Source organism: Stylophora pistillata, chromosome 13 (assembly GCF_964205215.1).
Source record: "Stylophora pistillata chromosome 13, jaStyPist1.2, whole genome shotgun sequence".
Taxonomy (NCBI): domain Eukaryota; kingdom Metazoa; phylum Cnidaria; class Anthozoa; order Scleractinia; family Pocilloporidae; genus Stylophora; species Stylophora pistillata.
Genome location: NC_142531.1, coordinates 8,842,724 through 8,854,727, shown reverse-complemented (window position 1 = coordinate 8,854,727; position 12,004 = coordinate 8,842,724). Strand labels below are relative to the sequence as shown.

Below are 12,004 nucleotides of genomic sequence, written 5' to 3'. Positions count from 1 at the left end.
GATAATAGCCACAAGATGGTGAATTCACCTTGTGTCCCATGTAACAATAAATTTCCTGTTTTATTAAAAGGAATCATTGCTATCAAATTTTTCACAGACAGTTTGCCTCGTGTTAACGGCTTTGTGAGTACAAAGCACTCACGGATGGCCAATGCATGTATAATTTCAGCGTCTGAGATATTTATTCATATATTGTATCCTTGCTAATGAATTGTCTTATTCATGTGATAAATGTCTTGCAACACAAATTCCCTTGTGTAATAAACTGGGAATTTCTGCTCTCAGTCTGGGAAAAAAAGGTGCACTTCTGTTTAAAACCTTCAGACCGACGGTTTACAAAATAGCAATGATAAAAATAGTCGTAAAAAAACAAAATTCATAAATGACACCGGCCCAGACATAGTATGTCTGGATTCAAAAACTCCACACGAACATCAATTGTGGACACTCTAGAGGGGCAGAGGAAAAGTAATTTTTGGAGACGTGAAGGTGATGGCATGCTTGTGTGCCAAAACCCTTTAGAGACGCAAATCCTAGCTTAGGGAACCAGGAAATAATCCACATGTGCGCCAAAAAAAACACTGCCAAAGTGTTTTCAACCAGACATTCCCTGGTGACGTCTCATTTCGAAAATCGGAAGATCTCAACAATTATGTAACGCAAAAGGCGGTGGATTGCCATCTAGCTTGTCTACCTCGAGGCAAACGAAGCTACATGATCTGGACCTACCTTCTACATTACTTGCTTGACAACATCCAGGACTGACAAGGCGAACACTCTGTTGTTGCGGAGACAAAGCGTTTTACGATAGTACACAACGAATGCCAAGCGCCTTTGTAACCGAGCCAAGTGTTGACAGTTCAGCGGCTTCCGCCGTGAACAACAAGTTCGTCTAAAATGGCGGCTGAGGTCAGTGCTCCTTCTCAGGGTGAGCTCGAAGAGGATTTTCTCGAAGAAAGGTTGTCGAAACCTATCATTTACTCACCTGAAGTGGAAGAAGCTATTTCGCAGGTATTTCCGATGTAATTAAGGGGTATTTGTGTCGGGTACACCTATATCTTGAGTGTAGACTTCACTAAGTGTGCGTATATGTGGTTTATAGCCATGAAAAGGGAATTTCCACCAAGGAATGGGATTAAGCCACCTTTACACAGGAAGTGTTTCTATTTACAAGTCCTGTCGTTCAATGAAGTTTCGTAATTTTTAGCAAGGAGACTTCTCGATGAAAATCTTATGCAGGACAAAATCTGCTAGTAAATCAATATATATATATATATATATATATATTAAAAAAAATGCAGAACATTTGATAATGTGCATGACTTGTCACGACATTAGGGTGGATTTTGAGGGAAATTGTAAGTTTTTTTTCTTGTAAGTTTTTCTTCACAGACATCTTGGTTGAGTTTTATTTTTTGTTTCAAAAATGATTTACTTAAAAAAGTGCTCTAGCTCTTGCTTAGCCCTGTCACTCCCAGAAGTTTTTTACATGTTTCTTCTTCCTTTAACCTATTGATGTCCAGTGCGCACATAAGCGCCCATGTGGAACCACACCCTTTCTATGCCTTGTGACGTCATCACTTTGAACCCTGGAGCACGACTTTGAGCATGTACTTCAACAGGTTGAAAATATCTTACAAACAATACCAGAATGAGCGCAATTGAGTCAAAGGCACTGGAGAAATAGCCAAAAAAACCATGTAACTTTGACCTGAAAATCTGCACGAAAATCTTGTTCCATTACCCACCTACCTTTCTGAGCATGTGGTTTAAATATAATGAATAGTTTCCTAAAAAATCTCTACACAAAAATGGAGCCTACTCAATTTCCAGCAAGTGAGGAGAAAATTCAGGCAAGGAAAGGGAAAAGAAAGGGCAGGAGAAAGAGAGAAAGGTAAAAGTCGCAAGTGGGGCATTACTTTTCAACCCAAATATCTTGAAATTTTGCTTTCTGCACCTGCCTGAGATTTTCAGGCCGCCATTTTGCATTTGGATCGAAAGGCCATGAAGTGTACAAGCTGTGAATGGGTTTGTGATAAATTTGAGCTTTTAAAACCACAACAGTGACCCAAAATCTGCTCGACTAGCTTCAAAACACAGTTTTTCACAAAAGCTGCGGCTATTGATGGGTTAATGTTCATACATTATCCAGCAAACATAATGAAAATACTCAAAATTATCAGGTAGAAGTTTGTTATTTTGACCTAGCACCAAATTCTTGTTTCTAATTTTAAAGGAAATCTGTAGAAGCTAGAAGGAGAATTAACAATCAGATCATGGGAGCCCAGGGGCTGGAAGTTTGTCAATGTACACAATAAATGCTGTTTTACATGATCTAGCTCTGCTATTCAGGGTTCGACATCTCCGCTAGCCAGGTAGCCTAAGGCTAGTAAAAATTTGGTCAGGCTAGTAAAAAACCACCTTTAATAGCCCGCTGGCTAGTAGTAAAATTAAAAGAAATTATATATAATTAGTTTACTTGAAGTTCACAGTTGATTGAAAAAACAAGAAAGTTTAAATTGTAATGATAATACCAGTGAAGAACGCCCAAACCTTTCATCTTCTGGAGTCTTTTTGTCTTGTGTGTCGATTGTAAACATCACTAGATGCCAGACTCTGCGCTTAATGGTCAATTCTCCCCCAGTCCTCTCCCTACCAATGTTGCAATGCCTTGCACATCGCCTCACACCATCACCTCGCAGGATGGCCTCGCATGATGGCCTCGTACGATCGCCTCGCACAATCGCCTCGTACAATTACCTCACACGATTGCCTCTTGCGCTCACCTCCGATAATCGCCTCGCACTTGAAAATTTACTTAGCTTTTTTCTTAAATAGCACATTATGTTATCACAATGAAAGAAAAATGCCATTCTTTATCATTTTAAAAGACCTATCCAATAAGTTTGGAGGAATGTTTGGGATTGAAGTAGACCATGAGGGAAATCGATCCGGGCTACCAAGTTGTGTTTCAGGCTGGTAAATTTTAGAAATCACCAGCTCGGTGGCTAGTAATGCGATAGCCATGTGTCAAATCCTGCTATTTATATAAAAGCACAGTCACTTTTTAACATTATCTGCAAGCCATGGACCATAGACTGTACAATGAGTATAAAACGAGGGTTGTGTCCATAAGCATTTTGAATTGGTGATAACTTGATTTTGAGGGCAATTTGGTGATAACCAAGACTATAACAAAATTCTTGAACATGATTGGTTATCAAATGCCCAATTTGAGCACCAATGGGATAGTGTGCATGACTTGCTTGTAATTAGACAGTGTGATAGGACAGTTGACATATCGTGCCTGTGTAAGTGGAGTCCAGTACACATCATATGCTTGCACTGTTGTTGTGTATTTCACCAAGTTAACTGTTGTTGTTTTTTTTTTTATGAAAACATATAACTAATCTCTAGTTTCTCTCTCAAATTTTGCCTTAGTTTTGATCTATTGTTAACAGGACTTGTGGTTGTCCAATTCTGTTTTCTGCACTATTTGTAATTAGCACTTGTGTTACAACTTTGGACTTGTGTTACATTAAAATTCTCTTGTTTCTAGCCAATCTGATGCCCGTAATTTTTTCATGTTTATTATTAGGTACGAAACATGGATCAAAATAAGCACTAGACAGTTAGCATTTGCATTTGGACATGAGTCACATGCATGTAAATCACATGCCACAGGCTCATGATTTACAGAGTTTTATTTTATTCTCCCATCATCTGGCACAGTTTATTACACTGCAAAACTGATAGAAAGTGCTATCTATTGCCTAAATATTTCATGGGATTCTAGATAATTGATTGTGTTCATCCAGTGAAAGAAAGTAGGACTCGAGAACGGATTATTTTTTGCTGTTACAAGATCTACAAACAGTTTAAATTCTTGTTAATATTTAGTAGTAGCCATTTCGTTTTGAATTAATTCCACTGACAACTTCAAATCATACAGACATTTGATGAAAATTTATGATAAACTTAATTTTTGGCTAGCTTCTTAGAGCACCAGGCTAGTACTTTGCTGATAGCTTGCCCAAAGGGCAAGCTAAATTTTTTTCAAATATTCATCCCACACTGGTTGGTGCTTAAGCAATAAATTTGTTATATATGCAGGTTTGTGGTGCTATCATACTCTCTAGTACTAGTTGTTCATGAGGTGGAGAGTTTTTGTAGCCCTAAACTTTGCTTTTGTACATTTTCTTGAGGCAAGTATTTTACAAATCATTGTGACAAAATCTTAGGTAAGAATGTGTCCAGTGTTTTAGAATAACTAATGCCATCAAGGGAACTTATCCATATACTCAGACTGTTATCTTGTTTTTGTTTTGACTCCACTTCCATTTGTCATAGTCTCTTCTACATCTGTCTATTTTCCTTGAATTAATCATGAAAATTTCAAAAAAGCTTGTGGGGTCCATATAAAATTTGGCAACCTACTTAATGAAGTTAATGATATTATTGGAAAAAAGGCCTTGCTAATTTTTGATGATGTTCAAAATACAGCTTTTCCAGATCTTTGCAGCTCTTGTCAGATCTCTAAAGTGTGAACTCTCTGTTGTCTTGAAAATGAAACATATTTAGTTCAATGAACTTAAATTTTATATTTAACAATTATTCACCTCAGGTTCAGTGAATATTGTCAAATAATTGTTTTAGTATAATTTCAGAGCTGAACAACAAAGAAATTTCTAAAATCATAACATTTTAGTAACATTTATTAACATTTTATTTTAACATTTTATGTAAACCGCGTGGAGCTGTTTATATAGCGTCATATAAGGAACCGCTCAACCAATCAGATTGCTGGAAACTCTTTGCTCAGCTCTGAAATTATACCAAAAAAGAATAGTGGTTATATCTTTTCAATGTGTAAATAGTCAAAACCAGCTGAAGGTGAACTCCTAAGAGTGACCAGCATCTAATTTCTCCCATTGGTTTCATTCTCGAATCAAACATTTAGGTCATGAGAATAAAGGAAATGATCAAGAACTCAAGAAACTCGTAATTTCTTTAGAAATTCTCCCTGTTATCACCTTAAGAAATGTACAGAGAACAGTGTGGAGAATATAAATACTGATGTTAGGGTGTAAAGGGTTTAAAGCTGGTTACTGGTGATCCACTGCTAAGATAAGATAAAACCTCTTACTGCTGTCTGTTTAGCTTGTGAGTAGGCTTTGGTGTTTGGGTTTTGTCCTATGGCCCCTTTCCAAGCAGCTGCTTTTCATTATTGTGGATATATTGAACCTTGGTTTAATAAATGAAACATTAAGTAATCACCCTTTTTATACAATAGTCATAACAGGTAGCAAATTCATGCACCCAAAATCAATAGCAAGAGCATGAATCATAATCCTATTATGCAAGTTAATGACGTCAGCAAACAAGTGCCTCAAGACAGAAAATATTTTCCTCTGCGGGGACTGCAAACATCGCGACCAGTTTGGCTGCAAGATTTGAGATTTTCAAGTTGGTTTTTTTTTTTCGTTCCATCCCAGTTAAGATAGACTTTAAGGAGCTCTGAATGAAAAGTTAGCTTTCTTAAAAATTGTTTTAATTTTGAGAAAACAACAGCCAAAATACTATGCTGACAATGTTATGAGATAATTGGCTCATATGTCAGCTGCTTTTTTTTATGGGGTATGAAGTACATGGGAAGTTTTGAGAGCACTCAAAAAGTGTTGTTCTTATCTGCACCTCGTACTTTCAAAACTTCCTGTGTGCTTCATGTTGCCATGAACTCATGCTAGTTTATGAACCAATTAGTAATAATAATAATAATAATTACGTTGTTACGCCCTATGTTTTTTTTTTTCAGTAAGCTCAGCATCTAGGAGTTCAGTATTGCGATAATGATGATAATGGTGGGAATGAAGCAGTGGACATTTTTTGTATGAACATATGAAAATGATAACAATCTTAGATTAAATTTTTCATTGTCTCTTTTTGATTAGGTGTTTAAGAGTGATGATCCACTGGACAGTAAAGATTTTAACCCAGTGGACTATATAAATTCCATTTTTCCAACTGAACAGGTTTGTTACTGCTGTCTGTAACATTCTAGATAGATGTACATATATCTTATTAACCAAGTGCGAGGGCCATACTGGGAGGATATCAGCCTGAAGTCTTGACAGTATGGACCAAGTGCATCGAGGTCAGTACAAAAAAGACTGAGGGCTGATATTCTTCCAGTACGGTCCCAAGCAAGCTTGGTTAATAAGAGATTTACTACATGACTGAATTTCAAAGGGACACAAGTGTGGTATCATTCGGGACCATTCGGGAAAGTGCCCGGTCCAATACTTAGAGAATATTGACTGGCAATAGAGCATTTTGATTGGTTGATTTTAGTTATTGGCCCTCTGACTGCCTGAGTCATGTAATAAATGTAGTGTCTTTAATAGTGAGGATTACTACTGACAGCAAAGTTGTTATAGATGCTGTATGTATGACAAAATTTGTGTCTTGTAACTTTTTTCATTCTAGTCCCTTGCCAATATAGATGATGTTGTCAATAAGATGAGACTGAGAATCAGGTGAGGCTATATGAAAAGCTCTTGGTTCTTTTTAAGTGTTTATAATTTGCAAATGCTGCTTAACTGTCTTATTATTTTTTTTTATTGTTTGTGGCTTTGGTTTAAGAGACAGGTCTCTGCGAAGTTTTATTCATTGATGTGGTTTGTTGATTGGTTTGGATTCATAAGATATGTACCCAGGGCTTGATACAGTAGCCAGTTTGGCTAGTAAACTAACTGAAATTGTAGTTGTAACATCTAAGTTATCACTAGCCACTTGGCTAGTAAGTTGAAAAGTTAGTGTTGAACCTTGTACATGTATACCATTTCACCCTTTCACTCTGTTGAATGACCAACTAAGACAGAATTTCCAGGGCTCGAATTTAATTTTTGGATCACTAACCCTTTGGGTTAGTAGACATCTTTTTTACTAACCAAATTATAAAGTTTGGTATCCAAGCTCACAAGTTACGATATCTCAAATATTGAACATTTTGATAATAACAACTCTAGAAGACAAATTAAAGAGTAGCTGAAATTGCATGGTGACCTCAAAAATGTTGACAATTATGCACCTATTTTATTTCCCTCTCATTTACCATGATTAGTCAAGAACAGTACATCTACAGCACATTCTCTAAAAAGAGTTAAAGTTGACTTAACAACTTGAGTATTCTAAGTATTCCTGTGAGAGTCGGGTCTATGTGCTCTTTGTCCTGAGGTCTACCAATGTTTAAGTATGTTAGAAAATTTTACTTACCATGTTGGGTTAGTTGGACAAATTTTTAGTAACCAAAATTACTAGCCATTGGTTAACAGGTTACCGTTAATTTTGAGCCCTGATTTCTACATAGCTGTACCAAATGCAAGTTGCAAATTTGGTGACTTTAGCTGAAATATTTAATGGCCAATATTTGGTCCTCCTTGCCAAGGTGACAACCAAACTTGTTTCACCTTGGAATGCAGGTGCTTTTCATACTATCCTTGTGTATTGAGAGTTAACTTAATGGTTGTCTTCTCTTTTTATTTGCATGTGATTCATTTAATCGGTGAATTTATGACTACGAGTTTGTAATTAATAGGGGTCTTGATGAAGAAATTAGAACAGTTGTCAGAGGACAGACTAACATTGGCCATGAAGGAAGACAGGTAAGATACAGTAACATTGAGAACTTCTCGACTTAAAATCTCTCTGAATTTCCCTGTCAATTTCTCGAATGATCTTGAATGTCTCAAAACTAGTCTTGTGTCTTCATCATCAAAGTTTTCCATAATCAAGAGGTGCCACATTTTAGAAGCTAACCCTTGAACTCCTGGAGAGGAATAGCCTCTAATTATTCACCGATGTCTCACTTCTGAATCAGTCATTAGGCTCAAGAGAATAAAAGACCTGATCGCAAACTTGAAAATCTCCTGATTTTAACTAAGAAAGGACAGTATAGAGAATGTACATGCTGATCTTTGGGTGTGGAGAGTTAAAGGAGTAGAATCTACTTTTAACTTGTATCACTCCTTGACTACCCATCTGTGATGCTGGAAAATGATGCAAAAAATATGTGAGTGGTTCCCTTTGGAAGAGCTTTTTTATGTTCACTTAGTGGAGATCTAATGTAGATTGGATTCTACCTTATGCAGTCAGGACTGCAACATCAAGGAAGACATTGATGAAAAAAGTGAAATTATTTTTTTACTGTATTTCACAAATGGCTGGACATGTTTGTGATCCCTTACGGCGCTTTGGCGTGTTACAGTGGAGTTTTAATAGTTTGCCGCTGGGGTTTCCGTTCTCAGACCATGCAAATTTTGGTAATTTCATATTATTGTTTTGTGGAGGATGCCTGATAAATGAGCCAGGTTTAGAAATGTGCACGTGCTGAGCTGTTGTTCTTTAGATCTTTTGTCTTGCCATGTCGTTGTAGTGGTCATTGTTGTGGTTAGGGTTAGGTTCATAGTAGCAGATGAGGGGGTTCTATTTCTGGGTAACACTGCTTATTACCAAAAGAATGCAGTGATTAAAACTTATTTTGTTTGCAGCTGACACCATGTGAATTATCCATCCTTTAAAGGGTATAAATGCAAAAGACAGCAGGGTTATTTTCAGTTATGCCATGTGGTTGGTTGCATATATTGATTTATGTGAGTCCATCAAAATTACATGTGGAAGATCGTTAGAGTAATTCTGACTGACTGCTTTGTTCTTATGATAATTTTTAGAGAACACAATTTGCTCACAGCTGAGTGATTTCCACCAACTGATTTGTGTACCTTATTGTTACATATTTTCATTGGAACTTAAGTCTATGAAAATGGAAAGGACCTATTTTGTGGCCAATTTAACTTTGCCATTTGGCCAAAAATGTATTTCAAATGGAGCTAAATTGTAGGAAATTGTTAAAATACTGATCTGCATGTACAGACAGTGGTGTCTCAGAATTGGAACAATGGATTTGAATTTTCCATAACAATAGTTTCCAATGACACTGAAGAAAGCGATATTATAAAAAAACAAGGAACTAGATGGTAAAGGATGGTTAGAAAACTAGACTAAGGATATCTTATATGGACAAGAACTGCTGTGAGATGGTGATATTGATTCAGATAAAGAGAGATAAGAAATTGGGATAATGGATTCAAATTTTCCATAACAATAGTTTCGGTTGACACTGAAGAAATCCATATTATAACAAAACGACGAACTAGCTGGGAAAGGATTGTAAAAAAACTAGACCAAGGATATCTTACATGTATAAGAACTGCGGCAAGATGGTGATATTGATTCAGATAAAGAGAGCGTGCACACCAAAACTTAGATCGAAAACATAGACAAGATCATTATCTAATAAACTGACCTTGACTTTGGTTAAAGAATGATACAGCAGGGAGTGAATTTCCCATGATAATTTTTTTGCAAAAACCTCTCTATGGGGTCTTCAATTAATTTAACAGTTTTGACAATTACAAAAACTAAGTCCTGAAAGACTTATTAGTAACAGTAAGGTATTCACAGTTGACATGAGACTACTCCATAAATGTTTTCCCTCTAATGCTACAAATTTTTCAACCTTTTACTAACTTGGATTAGGGATTCTAAGTTTGACAGTAAACCTGCCAATTAACTTGAATTATGGGCATCAGTCACTCCAGCAGTTCAAAATCCCAACCACATGAATAATTTGTATGTATGACTTGCGCTCCTTGGGTACTTGCTCAGCATCATCAAGGTATTTTTTCTTTTGCCAGGCACTTGATGAAGCTCAACAGGCAATTCAACAGTTGTTTGCAAAAATCATTGACATCAAAGAAAAAGCAGATAAATCAGAACAAATGGTGAGCAGATGTTTCTCTTCCTCCACCCCCCACCCCCCCTACCCTGCATTTCATAGTAAACATTGTTGTGCCAAGGTAGAATTTGTAGATCTGTCAAAGAACAGCAACATGTATGGCATGTTGGTGTTAATAGTATTTCTGTGGCAGACTACTGAAGAATCAAAAGAAAGGAGACTTATTTTGTATCTAGTGATGACACGTTATCTTATCCTTTGTTGTTTCTACCACAAGTAAGTAAGTACTAAGTTAAACTTTATTCCATCAGGGTGGCCCATTCAGCTTTAAGGCTGGTATCTTAGAGGCCTTGTATCAAAATTTGATTATGATTACATTATATTAAAACTAAAGTTATGTTAAAAATCTAACTTCTGTCAAGTAACTAGAAAAAATCTCTAAAAATTAGGACCACATAAAAAACTGTTTTGGTTGCTGTGTCAATGTCATTTAGCTAGCCAAGAGTACTCAGTACATGTGGCTGGCAGCTGGAAGCCTAAGCTCCCCTTTATATGCCAAATATTTGCCTTCCCTTGCATGCTATTGTTCAGAAAACATACACAGCTACAACTTTGTCATAAAAAATGACTTTTTTTCAGGTGAAAGAAATAACAAGAGATATCAAGCAGCTAGATCATGCAAAGCGACATTTGACAAGCTCCATTACAACTCTTAATCACCTCCATATGCTAGTGGGCGGAGTTGACTCTCTGATGTAAGTCCATCGATTTGATCAAACTTATGCACGATATAATTTGTTAAACTGGTTGATCCTTCCTAAAATATTGCATAATATAATTATCAAGTTTTGCCAATTTTGCATGTTGTCCTCATTATTCACAAAATGAAATTCTGTAAATATGTAACACCTTTAGTTTAGTAAAAGAACTCTGCATAAAAAATGTCAGGGGTCCAACAGAAAATGTCTATTTACTTGTGGGTGAAGTTTATTACTGAAACTACATTTGGTCTGTCCTCCTCAATCATCTGAGCACATGAGTCCATGGTCAGAGAAGGCCATTGATAACTGTTTGATTTCCAGTTAGTCTTGAAAGCTGCACCCATTTCAAGCTTGACTCCTGTCCCTCATTTACTGGTCTACTAGAAGCAAGTTTCTTATCCAGAAATGTTCATTAGGAAATTAAAGACAAAAAAACTTAAGGTGGAAATTTTGCAACTTACTCTAATACCAAAATTTATGAGGTTTCCAAACCTCTATGCATGGACCTCAGCATGGAAACAAGACTGGTCTAAAAAAGCGTTTATAATTATTTTCAGTAAATCTACTCCCTTGTGTATACTGTATGGTCCATGTGAAGTCTTAAGTTGTAATTTAGAGAAGTTTATGATATTTTTGGTGTCTTAGGACTTTAACCAGAAAGAGACAGTATGGAGAGGTAGCCAATCTTTTACAAGGAGTTGTCAATGTTTTGGAACATTTCAAAAAGTACTTCGGGATTGCACAAATACGGCAACTAGCAGACAAGTAAGTCTGAAATTACAACATTTTGCTGCATAAGTTTGTAAATACCTACACGTTGATGTTGCATTCCTCCTATACACGTGCATGAAGTTGAATTTCTATGAAATTTCATCAATACCTTTATATGTACAATTAATAATTCATACATACTGTAATTCACCAGTGTTTTCACAAATTTTGCTGTATTTTTCCAAGCCTATAGAAAGGGTCAAAATACAGACAATTAGCCAAAATACACAATGTAACGTAGGCACACACTGAAACATCTTGTGACAGATTTGTTATCCAACAGCCATGATGGTATTTTCCAGGCTGTGTTCACATCAAGTTCCATGATACATTTTAGTTCTTTACATCATTGCACCTGCATATCTACAGTATGTGCTCTCACCATATTAACTCATTTACTCCTGCAAAGATTACAATATTTTTGGGCACAAATCCGGCATGTGTTGCTCAGAGATGAATAGCAAAGGATATTTAGAGTTTGAGTGGCCAATCAGGGTGTGCCAGCAGTGCTATTTACTGTTTCAGTACGTACTAAATGTAGTTAAGAAAGGGATCCTGTGCAGCTGTATATCTGTTTTATGACATGTAAGTCGCAGATGACATGAAAACTTGAACATAAGATGCGATGTTCTTTCAGCATTTTGACATCTTGTAGATCTTACTAATTGTGAAACCC

At 36.4% G+C, this 12,004-nt stretch overlaps 1 protein-coding gene across 3 annotated transcripts in view; it reads left to right on the top strand.

The window, feature by feature from the left end:
- The first annotated feature begins 751 nt into the window (after window positions 1–751).
- Window positions 752–12,004, top strand: part of LOC111332401 (vacuolar protein sorting-associated protein 53 homolog) — a 43,654-nt gene continuing 32,401 nt past the window's right edge. The window contains exons 1-7 of one of the 3 annotated variants that reach the window (XM_088742371.1): window positions 752–1,011; window positions 5,952–6,032; window positions 6,487–6,536; window positions 7,598–7,664; window positions 9,756–9,842; window positions 10,436–10,551; window positions 11,203–11,322. In XM_088742371.1, the coding sequence (XP_088598497.1) occupies window positions 898–1,011; window positions 5,952–6,032; window positions 6,487–6,536; window positions 7,598–7,664; window positions 9,756–9,842; window positions 10,436–10,551; window positions 11,203–11,322 (635 nt within the window). In that variant the 5' untranslated portion in view covers window positions 752–897. Of the gene's footprint in view, window positions 1,012–5,951; window positions 6,033–6,486; window positions 6,537–7,597; window positions 7,665–9,016; window positions 9,036–9,755; window positions 9,843–10,435; window positions 10,552–11,202; window positions 11,323–12,004 lie in introns of those variants that run through there. The other 2 variants (XM_088742369.1, XM_088742370.1) reach the window with 2 other exon arrangements.